Source organism: Colletotrichum jinshuiense, chromosome 4 (genome assembly GCF_051148585.1).
Source record: "Colletotrichum jinshuiense chromosome 4, complete sequence".
NCBI classification, from domain to species: domain Eukaryota; kingdom Fungi; phylum Ascomycota; class Sordariomycetes; order Glomerellales; family Glomerellaceae; genus Colletotrichum; species Colletotrichum jinshuiense.
Window position 1 is genome coordinate 682,959 of NC_139311.1, and position 16,435 is coordinate 699,393.

Consider the following 16,435-nt stretch of genomic DNA (forward strand, 5'->3'; position numbering starts at 1 on the left):
CCCGAAGATCAAATCCCGTATCCCGTATCCCGTCATGACCCTGACAGAAATGATTCTGTTCATTTTTTTCTCCTTGCCCCCGATTCCGCAACTTTGACGGACGAGTCTTATCGCAGAGAGGACGCGAGAGGTGGACGTCTCCGAGACATCGAATGACTGTGGATGGGAGCCGGCCGTGTTTCAGCATTGGCAGTGACATTCGACGCTGTGGCACGAGCAGCTTCAGACGGCAAGGGCTTTCCTCGGGGCCATAAGTAGGATGGTCCATGGTGGGTGGTCAGTGGCGCTCTATCCTCTCTGCATTCTCGTCGGCCACATTCTGCCACGCAGCAAATCTCACCTTTCATGTATAGGTGAGTTGGTCCGAGGGCAACCAGAGACGACTCAGACACTGGTTTGACTTTCTGTTGTTCGGATCGTTTGGTCGTTCAAGGAGTGCTTGTCTGTCACTGTTATTTTGACTTCATGGCTGATGACCAGTTGGGCAACGATCTTCAACATAATGGTCAGTTATAATATTCGCGGGTGGAGGACCAACGGATTGCCTAAAGTGTCTCGAGGTGTTGTACTTGAGGGGCTCTTCTCATTGAGAGCCATACCCACGTAATATGCGGCATTGTAGAAAAGGTGAAGGCTCGGTGTGGGCATCTTATCGGGCATGTCGGTGAGTGTACATTTGGCGCAAGCACACCGCTGGAAAGCCGTTGGAAATAGCGACTGCTACAACTGATGGCAGCATTCCAACTGGTTTTCCAACGACTGTCCGAGCCAAAGACCGCAATACAGGGCATTCAATCTGGCGGAGTACTCCTGTACACTACACTACCATGCTGGAATTAATTACCTCTCACACCGAAAAAAGATGGTCCATGCTCTTCGGTGGGCAAAGCGAAGAGGAAGCGGGGCGGCTTGGGCATCTTTCCGTGGCAGGTACGGCGCATGCAGCTGTAGCGTTGGCCGCGGTTCAGAAAAGGCTGTAAGGTGCATGGAGGTCCGACTCCAAGTCCAATACCTAATGAATGGGATATGGTACTGCCGTTGTCGCACACTGGCAGTGACATGCCCTGGGCTGAACCTCGCTGCAGCTGTAGGCTGGAACCGCCGTTGTGACACTGCACCAATCTCAGTAACCACCCACCCCTGGACACTACCCACACCAGGCCTCAGTACCACGCCGGGTAACCACAAACATTCGCACATACACGCACACACAGCCACCCACTCATACACGCGACAGTACCTACTGGGCCACTGCAGCAGAGCATCCGTCCTCCACTCCTGAAGCTGACAGCAGGCTCAGGTTGGGACCGTGGACCGTGGACCGTGAACTGGAACGCCGTGGCATCGCACCACACTCGAGTAGACGACTTCAACTCACTCCATCCTCTACGAACAGAATCGCTAGTCAATTCAATTCAACACCAAACCAATCCCAACAAACTTCGGGCACCGTGCCTTGAGACGATCTGCCGACCAGCAACTGCGAAATATCCCCTCCGCCGACCACCCCCCGGTTGCGCATATCCTCCGCGTTGAACTCCATCGCATCTCCACCCATACGACCAACGACCTGCCCTTGTCTTGGCTTGGCTCTGCAGGTGGCCGACCGACCGACTTCAACCGCTTGCCCAACAGCCAGCGACCCGAATATTCAGCCGATCAACAACAGCCCGCGACTCCCTTTCTTGCCGTCTCTTTCCCTCTCACAAATCCAACTTTTCCCACCCTCGAACTGAAACTCGACAGCCCATTGCAAAAGAACCCGCATCGATCGGCGGCAGTCTCTTGACTCGGCGCGAACGAACCCGACGAAACCCCCCAGACCCAAACGACAACATCCATATATCTCAAGCGATTTTGCGATAACAGTCGCCCGAATGCAAGGACCTACGGAGCGGCCCCGGAAAAAGGTGGTATCATAGAGAGGTTTCACCGCCATGCTGGGCGCATCCGCCACCCAGTCCCAAAAGGCTTTGTCGCCTCAGCAGTCTGCGTCCAGCGTCAATACTCTCAATCCCCGCCCGAGTTTTGAGCGGGAGGCTAGCGGCAGTGGCCTCCAGCCGCCCTCCGCCTCTGCCAATGGATCCAGGAGTTTGGGCGCCTCGGGCGTCAGCTTCGCCCCGCGAGGCTCCTCGCTCAACCCCTCCATCGCCCCTGGGAGCTTCAGTTCTGAGCTGCGCAGCCAGATGATGCCATCTCGATCTGGCTCCCGGGGTGATATCTACAGCATCGATAAGGTCGACGAGGAAGATGCCGCCACCGCTGCCGAGCAGACGCTTGCTGCGTTACGGGAGCAGTTGAACCGGGAGATGAAGATCAAGGATGGAAGCGAGAACATGCTGGAAGCCTTGAATGCGAAAAAGGCGAAGCAGACGAAGGAGCAAAGGGCCAAAGTCGAGGCCGAGCTGAACGCTTCCAACCAGAGGATCAAGGTTCTGCGGCAGAAGATTGCAGATGCTCAGTGGGTCAAGGCGGCACCGACAACCCCGACAAGACAGAGGGCCAACGAGGGGCTGTTTTCCTCCTCCAACAATGGACTGCGCTCGCCCCCAAGCGCCTCTCGCAGTGGTGCTGGGTCTGATAATGAGGAGCCGGCCGAGCAGTCGCCCACGTTCCTCCTGGCCGAGCTGCTGCAGGCACTGGAGCAGGAGGGCATGCCACCAGAATACTATGTCAGCCGGGGGAATAGTCTTGTGGACTTGTTCAGAAGGCATCCGACCCTCAAATACGACCTGGTGTGGTCCGTCTTTGGTTTGCGCATGCAAGTCATGCTTCTCAGCGAGGCACGAGAGGTGGTGGCTGCCGGCTACCGCATGGTCCGCTACGCCATCTCAGATGTGTCTTCCTTAAAGAAGATCCGCAGCCTGAATACCGACATGATTGTTGTGACGTGAGTGTCCTAGCTGGCTTTCTTGTGAATGTGGCTGACAAAATGCAGATCCTTGATCAAAGACCGAAAGGCGGACCTGGAGCGTGAGCAAGCATTGAAGTTTGTTCGAGCCTTCTTGGACGTCAAAGACGGAGTCAAGGAATTATCGCGGGCAGTAGTGCGGACTGTAGCTGCTGTTGCAGAGCAAGCCGAAGACCGCCTACGGTCCATCTGCCTTGAGACACTGGCCGAGATCATGCTACGCGACCCTGCCTTGGCAGTCGCATCTGGGGGCCTGTCGCCGCTCTCCGAGGCTCTGATTGAAGGATCTTACAAGTCGCCAGAGTCACTTACTGCCTCTTACATGCAGATCCTTGACAACCCGCAGAAGAGGATTTATTTGCGCTCCGGTTATGATCTGGAGGTCCTTTTTACGGCATTCACAGACATCATCCTCGCAAACGAGAGTCTGTTGAAGCAAAATTCCAAGGCCATCACCAAGATACTCAAGAGCTGGCCTGGTCTGATGATACTGACTATGCACGACTCACGAGCCATCAAGTCACTGCTCACAAGTATGGTACTTCCTCAGCCATCGATCCGAGAAACGGTCATTGATCTCATTTACCTGCTGCTGCGGATCAAATCTCCCTCATGGGCCTCTTCTTTCCTCGCCGGTCGCCGCTTAACGACATATGGGCGGGTTGCGAGTCTCAAATCCATCTCAAACCAAACACCATCAACCTCAGCGTTGCCTGTGGAAGAAGACACCGGGGAACAGAACTTCATGGACCACTACACCGCCCTGCTCTTGGCCACATTCGTCAAAGCCGGCCTTTTGGAAAACCTCTTGCAGGTTGCTAGGACTAGTGACCCTCAGTTGACTCGCAAAACATGTCTCCTCATCGGTGAGGTCCTGAAATTAGCAAGCAGGCTGCTCCCCTCCTCATGGAGCAACGATCTGCCCCTGCTTCCTGATCTCTTTGCTGCGGCTACCCAGTTCAATGACGACAGCAGATTCATTGCCTCCGGAATAGTCTATCAGATTAGCTCGGTGAGCAAAACGCTGTACAGGAGCTCGCCGGCCACTGCAACGGCGGGGACTTTGCCCTCCAACGACAGCATGGGCAACCTTGCAGACATGCATCGCAAGAGCAACGCTGGAATTGTGGTTCAAGAGGGCGCAATCCGACAGCTCTTGGTTGAGTCCAATGTCTTGAACAGCTCCAATTACTTGAAGTGGAATTGGGACGTCATCTCACGAATCATTGACGGTCCCCTGCATGATGGAAAACGACTGGACGAAGTGAACAGGGTCTCTAAGTTTATGAACAGGATCATGAGTTTCTACCGGCCGTTCAAGCATAGGTTCTCCGACCTTTCAAGCAACAAAAATACGCAGAGGTACGTCAGGGTGGGTTGTGCATTGATGCACACTCTGTTATCCTCACCAGAGGGTGTCGACTACCTGCAGGATCATAAGCTCTTGAGACAGATAGCCGAGTGCCTTGCCCAATGCGACCCGGTAAGTACACACATCATCAATGGCGAGGCAAAAAAGACTGACAGCATTTGCAGAGCAGCGGGCTCACGTCTACGGACCCCATGTTCTCTCCTGGTCGACTGCAGAGTACACTCTGTGCAGGTTACTTCCCCATGTTGGGAGTCCTCAGTGGCGATCCCAAGGGCCTGGAGCTTTTGCAGCGCTGGAGAATGTTCAACATGATGTACCATATCCTCGGACACAAGCAGCGCCCCGACTTGATCAAGCTGCTTCTCTCAAACTTTGACTACCACATCCCAGGGCATCCGCGAGTGCTTATAGAACAGGCACTGACCTCAGGGACGAGAGAGATTCGCATCACGGCGACAAACGTGTTACGAAAATATGCCACCCGGCCGTTCGATATCAGCCAGCCTTCCCACGGCAAGGTTGACTGGAAGTGGGCGATTGAAAAGTTGGTGGATCAGCTGTATGATCCCGAGGTTGAGGTCTGCCGGACCGCCGTCAAGATACTCGAGAAGGCATGCAATAAGAAGGCATACCTGGAGTACGTTGTCCAGTGCCGCCCGACAATGGACCACCTCGGAGAAATTGGTGCTCCCCTCCTCCTGCGATTCCTGTCTTCTTCCATCGGCTACCACTACCTTGACGGCGTTGATTACATCAGCAACGAAATGGACGACTGGTTCCTTGGCCGAAACGACTCGTACGTCGGACTGATAGAGACCAGCTTGGCCAAGGCGTTCCTCGAGAACCCAGAAGAACACCAGAACCGCCTGAATATGGTAGACGAGGCGCAAGCAGAGACGGAGCCAGAAAACCACATTCCACCGCATTTCTACCGCGAACTTGCACGGACGCAAGAGGGCTGCAAGTTGCTCAGCGACAAGGGGCATTTTGCCGAGTTCGCTAGCACCATCAAGGATTACGGAATGCAGTCGGAAGACCCTGAGCTCATGTTGAAAGTCAAGGCTTCGATGTGGGCTGTTGGCAACGTAGGATCGATGGAGCTCGGCGCTCCATTCATCGAATCGTGCGACGTCATCGAGGACATTGTTAAGATCGCTGAGGAGCACGAAGTAATGAGTCTGCGAGGCACCGCTTTCTTCGTGCTCGGCTTGGTATCGAGGTCCGCACATGGCCTGGAGATCCTCTCAGAATGCGGATGGGACTCAAACCTGTCACCCAGGGGAGAATCCTTGGGCTTTTGCATCCCGAACGATCTGTCAAAGTTCTTCTCATTCAAGCCATGGAAGCACGCTATTGCGTCAAAGATTGCGTTGCCAGACACGCAGAAGACGTTCTTGACCCCCCCACCTCCTACCGAAGCCCGTCCGCCTTTGGAGAAGGAGGAGTTGCCAGCCTTTAGCGATGAAGCAGCCATCAATCAGCGAATCCTCGATCTTGTCGTCGACCTTGGCAACATGGTCCTGTATAAGCGTGCTATGGGCGAATTGATGCAGATTAGGCAGCACAAGGTGGCGGGCTTCAGATGTCCCAAGATGTTCAAGCGTATCATGACGATGCTTGAGTACAACCACTATCGCCTACCAATTAGGCGAATGGTATTAGAAATGTTCGACAAAAACGTACTCAGAAGAATTGTCTTCCATGAGGATAGCGATAGCGGTTCCGAGGATGACGATGATGACGAAGACAACGTATTGTCGTCGGGGGACGAGAATCGCACCGAGAGGCAGAGGAGCATCTCGGATCCTTCAGAGTTGGAGAAGAATACCCAGACGAGGGCGGGACGGTCGGACAGTCAAAGCTCGGCCGACACAGAGAGCTCGGCTGAGACGGAATAAAGCTATGTTGCTGTGTTACAGCCGTAGGATTTCACGAACTACTTGGCATATGGGACGGAAGGGGACAGGTGACTTTTGAGATGCGTCAGGCACCATGATGAGGCGTTTTGCTGTTGGTCTTTCTTGTACTATATCTCGGGACTTTAGGGATGGATACGTGAGGCAGACTGGCCAAGATTTTGGCCGGCGGAGAGACTCAAAAGTCGCGAATTGCTATTTAGGAGCGAGCAATGGATATGATGGAGTCGGATGGCTGTCTGTATCGATTCCCCGGGAGTAGGGTGTCAGTAGGGTTGGCAATCCAAAAGTGACTTGTTCCCTCATTTGGCATTAAATCCTGTAAAACCGACCACAAGGCTCTATGGTAAAAGGCGGGCGTGACAACCTCCCTTGTATGTGATGAGTTATCCACGATCGGACATGGGTTTGCTTAGAGGGATCGCATGTTCGCGTCTTACCTGAGTAAAATACATGTACGAGTGCCCCGCCCCCCACCTTTAGTGACATCTTCGCAATACGGCCAACCCGACGTCAACCGCCCAGTCAGAAAGGTGTTCCGAACCCCCAAGCAACATTTGCACCACATACTGAGGTAGAATTTTTCCCGCATCTCCCCAGATTGCAGCATCGACTTTCGGACAAATTACGCACGGCTTTTAGCCGCAGTCATCATGGTTCAGGGAAGAGTTCTCGTCATTGCCGGCTCGGACAGCTCAGGCGGAGCGTAAGTTGATCGCGAGCTTTCGACTCTCCGCAACCGGCTCGGAACGGGACTGATTTGACTCGTAGCGGTTTGGAGGCGGACCAGAAGGTCATTGCAGCGCATGGGTGCTATGCAATGACTGCCACCACTGCCCTGACGGCGCAGGACACCACGGGCGTGCACGATATTCATCATGTCCCGCAGGAGTTCCTGGTCAAGCAGATTGATGCGTGTGTCGGCGATATTGGCGTCGACGTCGTCAAAACTGGTGAGTTCAGTGGAATCTGGTCCAGTGTTAGCACTGCCCAGTTGCTGAATCTGTTTGTTATCCAGGCATGCTGGCTTCCCCCGCGACCATTGGCACCGTAGTCGAGGCTTTGAAGAGACACAACATCCCAAAGGTGGTCGTCGACCCGGTATGAGCCACCCTTCCGTGATTTTGTCTCCGGACTGCATTCTTACAGAAAAAGGTCATGATCGCAACCAGCGGGGCGCAGCTCCTTCCCCGTGAAGCCGTCGCCGAGTTGCTCGAGGGTCTGCTAAAACTGACCACTGTGCTCACGCCCAACATTCCTGAAGCGAAGCTCATTCTCGAGGATTCCGGGTTCAAGCCTATCGAGGTGAACAGCGTCAAGGACCTCGAGGAGATGGCGAGGTCCGTCCAGACTCTCGGGCCAGAGTGGGTGCTCGTTAAGGGCGGGCATGCGCCGTTCAACGCAAACCTCATTGTAGCGAAGACGGAAGAGGATAAAGCCGTCGTGGTTGACGTTCTCTACGGACATGGGGAGTTTCTGCATATCCAGAGCCCATACCAGAGTTCGACAAACACGCACGGCACGGGTTGCTCGCTGGCCTGTAAGTGGCAGCTCTATGACCCACGAGAATGGAGGCTGATGGACGACAGCTGCTGTTGCCGCAAACCTGGCCAAGGGATTTAGTGTACCCGAAGCTACAAAATCGGCCTGCCGATACATCGAGGCTGCCATTAAGACTGCTCCGGGGTACGGCAAGGGACACGGTCCGTTGAATCACTTCCACTCGATTCAGACACTTCCCTTTGCGCCGTAAGCCTTTCCGAAACGCCCGAGGGAATTGCTCGGCTAACATACCATAGAGGACGATTCATTGAGTACATGCTGGAGAGACCTGATGTCAAAGACGTGTGGAAGACATTCGTTTTCCACCCCTTTGTCATGGCCATGGGAGATGGAACACTGCCCATTGAGTCCTTTAAGCAGTACCTCATCCAAGACTACCTCTATCTTGTGCGTCTCTCGTTGTATAGCAAAGGTCATTGCTAAGATGTTTAAAGGTTCACTTTGCCAGAGCCAATGCCCTGGCATCCTACAAAGCCAAAAATATCAAGGATATTGCAGCTGTAAGTATCCCAATATGCAACGCTAGATTTTGTATTGATTATAGCAGGGAGCCACTATCGTCAGCCACATCAACCGCGAGATGAGTCTGCACGTCAACTATTGCGAGGGCTTCGGCATTACCGTGCCTCAGATCGAAGCTACCGAAGAGCACCAGGGTCAGTCTCCTGCTCCTCGAGTTCCGGAATGGGATTTAACAAATAACAGCTTGCACGGCATACACACGCTACGTCCTCGACGTTGGAATGAGCGAGGACTGGATCGCTCTGCAAATGGCACTGGCCCCTTGCCTCCTCGGCTACGGCGCTGTGGCCAAGCAGCTTCATGGCGACGTCAAGACGCAGCGCAACGGCAACACTTACTGGAACTGGATCGAGAACTACGTCGCCGATGATTATGTCCAGGCTGTCAAGACTGGCTCGGGTTAGTCGATACTTTTCAATGGCTGACGAGGCGATAAAAAGGCTGATTGGTAAACAGAATTGATCGAGAGACATGCCGTCTTACAGAGCCCGTCAAGCATAGAGCGGTTGATCAAGATCTTCATCCACGGAACCAAGGTAGGTTCTCCGACACCATGGCCATTGAACCATTGATTGAATATGATGCAGATGGAAATCGGCTTCTGGGAAATGTTTCCTTACCGGTGAATTGAATACAATAAAAGGTAGAAAATCCACCAAGGATGTGGACGACGGTTTGAAGGAGAACGCCAATGTGCCCAAACGAAGGAGCTTTCAACAAAGACAGTAGACAAAGCACATGAAGTAGGAACGGTTGCAAACATCCTCACGCAAGGGTGCCTTTATGGCCAATGCACATGATTGCCTACTAAATGGGTTGGCCAATTATCATCATCCTGGTGCTAAAACAGCCTCATACACGGACCGTACGCACATAGCCGGATACCAGAACCGCGAGCCAGAAAAAATAAGCATCTACCTGGGTTTAATAAGTGGGCAGAAGCCTCGTACGTCGTTGTCCGGCGTGGCTTGCCATGCTTACATAGTATGTCTTTGGCAGTTTGGGTGTAGCTGCCGTCCCATTACCAAGGCCCAACAACCTCGGAGGAAGGGTTGCCTTGGCATTTTTGCGTGCACATACATCCTGAGTTGAAGCTCAATTTGAGGTCAAACGATTTCAATCACACGGAGAGGTATCCGCAATTCGCATGCAAAATCTGACAATACGGGGACCCCGTCTAGAGTCAAGAACCTTGTTGCAGAGCTAGCAGAGGCAGAGGTGTCTTATCGCGAGTCGTGTCCACTATCTTATCCAGCCGATAAGCGGTAGCGGACCCTCGTGCAGCAAATACGTACCTTTTTCGCCTTAGCAGGGTCCTTCTGGCAGCGTCTGCCTCGAAAAGTTTTGGCAGAAAAAAAAATTCATACCCCCGGCACGCCTTCCCTTGCGCTCCCCAAAACCCGCCATCCTCCTTCTCTTTTTCCCCCTTCTCTCTTCCGCATCCCTCTTCTCTCCATCTCACAAACTCCATCTCACGCACCAGTTCTCTTTTCGGTTCATTCCAGAAAAGGATATTTTCTGAGTGTTCTCCCCACGGTCTTTCTTTCTGCCCTTTGACATCGCTCAATCAGTGAACCCAACGACACATCAGGTCCTTGCGCGTTCTCTCCCACAAGCAAACATGTCCTACGGCGGCGGATACGGTGGCGGTGGTCGCGGCGGCGGCGGCGGCTATGGAGGAGGCGGCTACGGAGGCGGTCGTGATCGCCATGACAGAGGTGGTCGCGATGGCGGCTACAGCGGCGGTGGTTATTCCAACGGGTAAGCATTCCTTGATTCCATTCTCCAGACGTTGGGCTGCTCAGGGCGCTGGGGCCTTGGCACCACGCACAATGGTGCGACACGGTGCCTGTAACCGGCGACCTGATGCGTCGCGTCTCCATTCACCAGCGCAACGACATTTTCGACATCGCGTATCCTTTCATTAAGAACCATATGCTGACGATGATTTCTGAACAGCGACAGCAACGGCTACGGCGGCGGTGGTGGATACGGCGGCGGTGGCGGTGACCGCATGAACAACCTCGGTGCCGGTCTTCGCCAACAAGAATGGGGTCAGTTTCCACCTTGATGCTACGTTCTGTAAACATGTGCTAACCATCAAACAGATCTCAACACGATGCCCAAGTTCGAGAAGTCTTTCTACAAGGAGCATGAAGATGTTGCTGCCCGCAGCCCTGCTGAGGTCGACTCTTTCCGCCGCAAGCACCAAATGGCCGTCTCTGGCAGCGATGTCCCCAAGCCTGTCGAGACCTTCGACGAGGCTGGATTCCCCCGATATGTCATGGACGAGGTCAAGGCTCAGGGCTTCCCTGCCCCGACCGCCATTCAGTCCCAGGGCTGGCCCATGGCCCTCTCTGGACGCGACGTCGTCGGTGTTGCCGAGACTGGTTCCGGAAAGACCCTCACCTACTGCCTGCCCGCCATCGTCCACATCAACGCCCAGCCTCTGTTGGCTCCCGGCGATGGTCCCATTGTTTTGATCCTTGCTCCTACTCGTGAGCTTGCTGTTCAGATTCAGCAGGAGATTTCCAAGTTCGGCAAGTCTTCCCGCATCCGCAACACCTGCGTCTACGGTGGTGTTCCCAAGGGCCCCCAGATCCGCGATCTCTCCCGCGGTGTTGAGGTCTGCATTGCCACCCCTGGCCGTCTCATCGACATGCTTGAGGCCGGCAAGACCAACCTCCGCAGAGTGACTTACTTGGTCCTCGACGAGGCTGATCGCATGTTGGACATGGGTTTCGAGCCCCAGATTCGCAAGATCATTGGCCAGATTCGCCCTGACAGACAGACTCTCATGTGGTCCGCTACATGGCCTAAGGAAGTCCGCGCCCTTGCCTCCGACTTCCTTACCGACTTCATCCAGGTCAACATCGGTTCCCTGGATCTGGCCGCCAACCACCGCATTACCCAGGTCGTTGAGGTTGTTAACGAGAGCGAGAAGCGTGATCGCATGATCAAGCACCTTGAGAAGATGATGGACCAGAAGGAAAACAAGGTCCTCATCTTCGTCGGCACCAAGCGTGTCGCTGACGAAATCACCCGCTTCCTCCGCCAGGACGGTTGGCCCGCCCTTTGTATGTCTTCCCAACCCCGCATCCTGCTCCAGACTGAAGCTAACTTATTGCAGCCATTCACGGTGACAAGCAGCAGAACGAGCGTGACTGGGTCCTTGACCAGTTCAAGTTGGGCAAGAGCCCTATCATGGTCGCTACCGACGTCGCGTCGCGTGGTATTGGTGAGTATCATATCCCCCCAACCTCCATGGCAACTTCCAGCAGCCACGTGCTGTGCTTTACTCTTATGTCTAGGGGCTCTCTTGATTGCGCACTCTTGCCTGATGCATTCGTGTTTCCTTGGTTCTCTCTGCTCCTGTGTGGAGTCTTGGTCTGGTGTGTAGCCGTTGGCTTGCTATACTCGCTGTTCCACTCTTGTGCCTCCCTTATGCCAATGGTACAAGCGTGGATGTGGCATATCTTGATTCCATCAAGCTGTCCCCAAGATTCCCCAAGCCCGAGGACCCGGTACACTGAACTTTCCAGGATGGCATTTGACGCATGCGGACTGCCCTGTCTTCAACGGAGTAAAAGACAGTCTGATATCATTATCAAACAAACATGGTTCCATGCTGGAACGTTGCTATACATACCGTGAGGCGACTGCTAACCCATTTACCAAAGATGTGCGCAACATTACTCATGTGCTGAACTACGACTACCCCAACAACTCGGAGGATTACATCCACCGTATCGGCCGTACCGGTCGTGCCGGTGCCAAGGGTACCGCCGTTACCTTTTTCACCACTGACAGTCAGTCTCTCTCTTTCCACATTCGTCTTCTTGCGACGCTAACAGTTTTGCAGACTCCAAGCAGGCTCGTGACCTTGTCAACGTGCTTAGAGAAGCCAAGCAGGAGATTGATCCTCGCCTCGCTGAGATGACCCGCTACGGAGGTGGTGGCGGTGGCGGTCGCTACGGCGGCTGGGGCCGTGGTCGTGGCGGTGGCCGTGGTGGCCGTGGCGGCGGCGGCGGCGGCGGTGATGGCCGTACGTTGATACCTATACACTATCAGCGATGATCCATGCTAACTGATTTTTTTAGACAACGCCAACAACGCTCCCCTTGGCGGTGCCCGACGCTGGTAAGCACTTTGCCACTTGGATCCACATCCAGGGCGAGGTAATTAATCATCCATGCGGCGGCATCTTGCGCAATTCTCATGCAAAAACGGCGTTCACGTAGACGGGGGGTTTAGACTCGAGGTACCCGGGGCACGTATCTGTCCCCTTCAGTCTGGTATTTTTCCACGGCTATTTTCATTTCCTTGTGTGTTTCCTTATTTGCCTAAAACTGGCCTTGGGACTGTTTGCGATATCTTTCTTCAGGCGTGGCCAAACGTGGATCAGGTTGAACAAAAATTAAAGAGGGAACGAGGACGACACGACGATTGGTGTCGGCGACTGCAATATGAGGTCCTCGTTGGGTCCAGTTGCCTTTGATGCTCACCCACGAGCAAGAATGGATGGCTCTGAGGTCAAGAGCTCGACGGGCGATGAAGGCATTTGATAGATGACTGTGTATAATTACCAAGCACCGCCCTTTTGGGTGGGCATACTGCTCAGGTAGTAATAGGACAATTATCCTAACGATGATTTGATGTGGCGGTAGTTAGACCCTTTGTCGTTGGTAAGGCGTATTACTTTGAACCGATGTTTCCCGTTGAATATGACATGTTGTCTTTGTACTCACTTTGATGTCCTCCAACGGTCTGCCCAGATGGCTGAAATATTGATGTATGGAGGTAGATGCCACTAGATCATCGATGAGCGACGCAATGCTAGCGGTTCCCCTTTTAGATGTTGTACTACCATTAACACGCATACCTACACCCTTTGGTCACATGTCACATTTCAAAATCCCTGGCGTTATTGTCTACATGGGACTCGATGCACGATACGCGATGATGCTACTAGCAAATCATCGGTCCGAGACGGCTAGGTAGACTTTTGCTGGCGGGGTTTGGCTGGCTTGTAGCCAGTCCTGTAGTCGGCAGCCCAACCGAATATAAATAACCATTCAGACCTTCCCCCTTCTCACCGATGCCCAGCACAAGCATTGTCAATGTGTCTGGCATAGTATTGTACGCCCTTTTGGGCGGAAGACTCACTTTTGAGGAGAGAAAGGAGCAGCTCAGGAATGGACGGGGTTCCTTTGGCCTCTGGTGCTTGTCCCGTATTCACACCCTCTGCTCAAAAAGTACAAGACATGGATGGATAAACAGGTCCGGCTCAATAAGGCTGTGTACGCACAAGTATAAGGATAAGGCAGGGAAATGATACGATTCCTAGCAAAACACACAGAGCAATACGGGGACAGCCTCTCAATTAATTACAAAGTCGTGCGCGCGAACCTTTTCTTCGCTACATATTCGAGACCTTGCTCACCCGCCTCCCCGCCTCTTAACAGAGCAAGGCGCAGAGAGAACAGCAAGGCCAGGCCGATGACATATGCCCCCGTGAAACCAAGAAATGAAGTTGGATCCGAAAACTCCCCGCTGAAACTCCTCCTGCCTGTAAACATTCGTCAGGCCTCATACCGTTTCGCTGCCCAGATTCAGAAATCAACATGCATTAGAGTCGAGTTGCGAGACTTTGGCCGAACTTTGCCTATAATCGACATTCTTCGAGACGAGAAACGGCGCTGCCTTGCACCGACGGGCGGTAGAGGCAACATAAAGGGGTTGTTGCCGCCGATGGACGACTGCGAGTGCCGACGACGCTTCTCCTTTGCTTCCAACCAGCGCCTGACCCCGGAACCCTAATCCCACGATACAAGATCCTTCTGCTTTCCGCTCTCGTCCAGCTCCACAACCACGGCGGCGAACTCGCCTCGCTCGTCTTCGGCCTCAAGGTCCTCCAGTTCGAGCTCGACCTCCTCGCCATCCTCGAGCATTGTCTTGCCCTTTCTCAGGTAGTCGCTCCTGATGTCCCATCCAAACTTCCATACCCACGCTTCCAGGTCAGAGAATGCCTGCCCGACGGCGGCCTGCTCAGGAGTGGCACGCGAGTTGAGTGCGAGGAGGACCTCATTGAGGCGACGCTTGTAGACAATGAGTGCCATGCGCAAGTCTCGGGAATAGGAAGGGCCGTAGTCGAGGACCGAGCCGTCAAGGTAGCGTTCGTTGTAGACAAGCTGAGCGGTGACAGTCTGCAGGAGCGAGTGGGCCAGCTCTGGACGCTTGAGGGGTAGGGTGTAGGCCTTCAAGACGAGTGAGACCAGCATGTGCCACCACTGCTGGATGCAGGCCTCATTGCCGAGGTGCATCCCAACAATGAAGGCAAACTGCAGCTCGCCCACAATGTCATCATCACTGATGCCTCCAGATAGGAGATGGCCCGTCGCATCGACCGCCTGCTCGGTGCGCGCGGCGCCGACACTTTCCGCATCGTACGTTTTTGCGCCCTGGCTGAAGGTAAAGTTCAACTCTGTGCTCGCGACAATGTTGGGCACCCTCTTCTCGAGCTCGACCTCGGCGGGGAGCATCAGGGCACCCCTCACGCGGTCCGAGGTGTGCACTGCCCAGTCGCTGGACTGGCGTGCGGTGATTCTGCTCAGAAAAGGCGACGAGATGGCGTCGGTAAGTTGCTGCCAGATGTTGGTGTTCCTTGCAAATTCGGGGTCCGGGCTGGGCGACTGAGTGATGGCGGGCTTGACGTTTGCATTGAGCGCGCGGACCTGGTAGGGCGCCAGTTTGGGGTAGATGCCGCGGATGTTATCTCTTTGGAAGCGGGCCTCGACATGGCTGGCGGGCTCGCCGATGACCTCGTTGAACTTGTCCCATTGCATGACATGGATCTTTTCCGTGGCCGAGCTGATGATCCAGAAGCCACAGCGCGTTGAGCTCGCCTCCGTCTCCGAGACCCAGAAGAAGTGCGGGCCAGGAGGAATGTCTCTAACGCCGACGAACTCGCGGGCGGTGAACGAGACGGAGTCATAGCCAACAGTGAAGGATGCAGGCAGGTCCATGATGAGCACGATATCTCCTCCTCCGAGGGAATGCTCATGCTGGGGCGAGGGCTGCTGGGTGTCGGCAACATCTTGAGGCTCGATGGGCCCCAGAGGTGGGGGCTCGTCATCGTCGGACTGAGTGTTGGGATTCATAGCTACTTCTTGTGACAGGGTCGAGTCGAGGGCTTGATGGACTTGCAGGGAGCCAAGAGGATGGGCGCCGGTAACGCGGATGGATTTGCAGGATGGTGCGGTGGTGGAGACGGAGGAGTCGGACTTTGGCAGGCCCGAGTTTTTGAAGAGAGCGGGCCGGACGGGGTAATCGATGGAGGCGCCGGATGTCATTTTTTTTTTGGAGATGCTGGGAAGGTCCCGCCACCAACCGATTTTGAAATAGGGAGGGGAGGGGAAAAGAAGGGCGGAGAGGATACGGGCTAATTCTGGGCGTGTATCAATCGTGCCGTTACAGGATATCTTGTAGAGCGATGCAGCGACGATAATTCGCGGGTCGATGAAAACCAAAACAAATACAGGTTCGGCTGCAAGATTTGTTGTGGTATTGGTGATAGTGTACGAGTGGAAGGGAGCGAAGGGAATAACCAGAGGCGGTGGCGGGTAAACAATGGTCGAGTGCTGACTGTAAATTTTGAAGTGACCAAGGCCAAAGGCAAGTTGTTTGTTGTGAGAATGTTGGCTTCTTCCGAGATGTAAATAAGGTATGAGAGAAGAGATTGAGTGAGGGCTTAGGAAGGGTGTAAAACGACGGGTGAGGGTGGTCGTTGAGGCACCAGATAGAGGGACGGCCGGACAGTGAATAGAATGCAACGAGTGGAAGGAGAGAGAAAGATCGTGGAATGCGACACTGCAGCGGCAGCAACCAAGATTTATTATTGTCTGGCCGTTCCTTCCTTCTTGACCATTCATCTGTCCCTCTCTTGTCAGAGGAGTGGTGGCTCCCACCTCTCACCTTCCACTAGACAGCAATTTCCTCCCCCTCAGGTCTGGGGCCTGCCCCTTCCTTCGTTCCAGGCCCCCTTCCTGTCCTTGGACTCGTTTCTGTTCAAGACAGGCCGGCAGTCAACATGAAGGAAGACGCAGCCTGCAGCCTTTGCTGCATGTCTTGTGGTGCTGTGGCCCTCCTTGT

General features: G+C 54.2%; 4 protein-coding genes across 4 annotated transcripts; 3 read left to right on the forward strand and 1 right to left on the reverse strand.

Moving 5' to 3' along the window:
- Nucleotides 1-1,937: 1,937 nt before the first annotated feature.
- On the forward strand, nt 1,938-6,181 carry EsH8_IV_000172 (Rapamycin-insensitive companion of mTOR, N-term-domain-containing protein; the record flags this gene model as incomplete). The annotated part of the gene is made up of 3 exons (XM_083265062.1): nt 1,938-2,890; nt 2,939-4,394; nt 4,448-6,181. 3 exons carry the CDS (start codon nt 1,938-1,940, stop codon nt 6,179-6,181), a joined length of 4,143 nt encoding a protein of 1,380 aa, XP_083123957.1.
- A 671-nt stretch (nt 6,182-6,852) lies between these two features.
- On the forward strand, nt 6,853-8,910 carry EsH8_IV_000173 (uncharacterized protein; the record flags this gene model as incomplete). The annotated part of the gene is made up of 11 exons (XM_083265063.1): nt 6,853-6,905; nt 6,971-7,152; nt 7,218-7,300; nt 7,355-7,739; nt 7,789-7,948; nt 7,999-8,149; nt 8,197-8,262; nt 8,310-8,418; nt 8,468-8,683; nt 8,741-8,820; nt 8,872-8,910. The coding sequence occupies 11 exons, from the start codon at nt 6,853-6,855 to the stop codon at nt 8,908-8,910; spliced, it is 1,524 nt and encodes a 507-aa protein (XP_083123958.1).
- Nucleotides 8,911-9,905: 995 nt separating this feature from the next.
- On the forward strand, nt 9,906-12,428 carry EsH8_IV_000174 (DEAD-box ATP-dependent RNA helicase DBP2 domain-containing protein; the record flags this gene model as incomplete). Its single annotated transcript, XM_083265064.1, has 7 exons — nt 9,906-10,045; nt 10,244-10,338; nt 10,393-11,361; nt 11,415-11,522; nt 11,965-12,093; nt 12,147-12,329; nt 12,385-12,428. The coding sequence occupies 7 exons, from the start codon at nt 9,906-9,908 to the stop codon at nt 12,426-12,428; spliced, it is 1,668 nt and encodes a 555-aa protein (XP_083123959.1).
- Nucleotides 12,429-14,100: 1,672 nt separating this feature from the next.
- On the reverse strand, nt 14,101-15,636 carry EsH8_IV_000175 (AAR2 protein-domain-containing protein; the record flags this gene model as incomplete). The annotated part of the gene is made up of 1 exon (XM_083265065.1): nt 14,101-15,636. The coding sequence occupies one exon, from the start codon at nt 15,634-15,636 to the stop codon at nt 14,101-14,103; it is 1,536 nt and encodes a 511-aa protein (XP_083123960.1).
- Nucleotides 15,637-16,435: the final 799 nt, after the last annotated feature.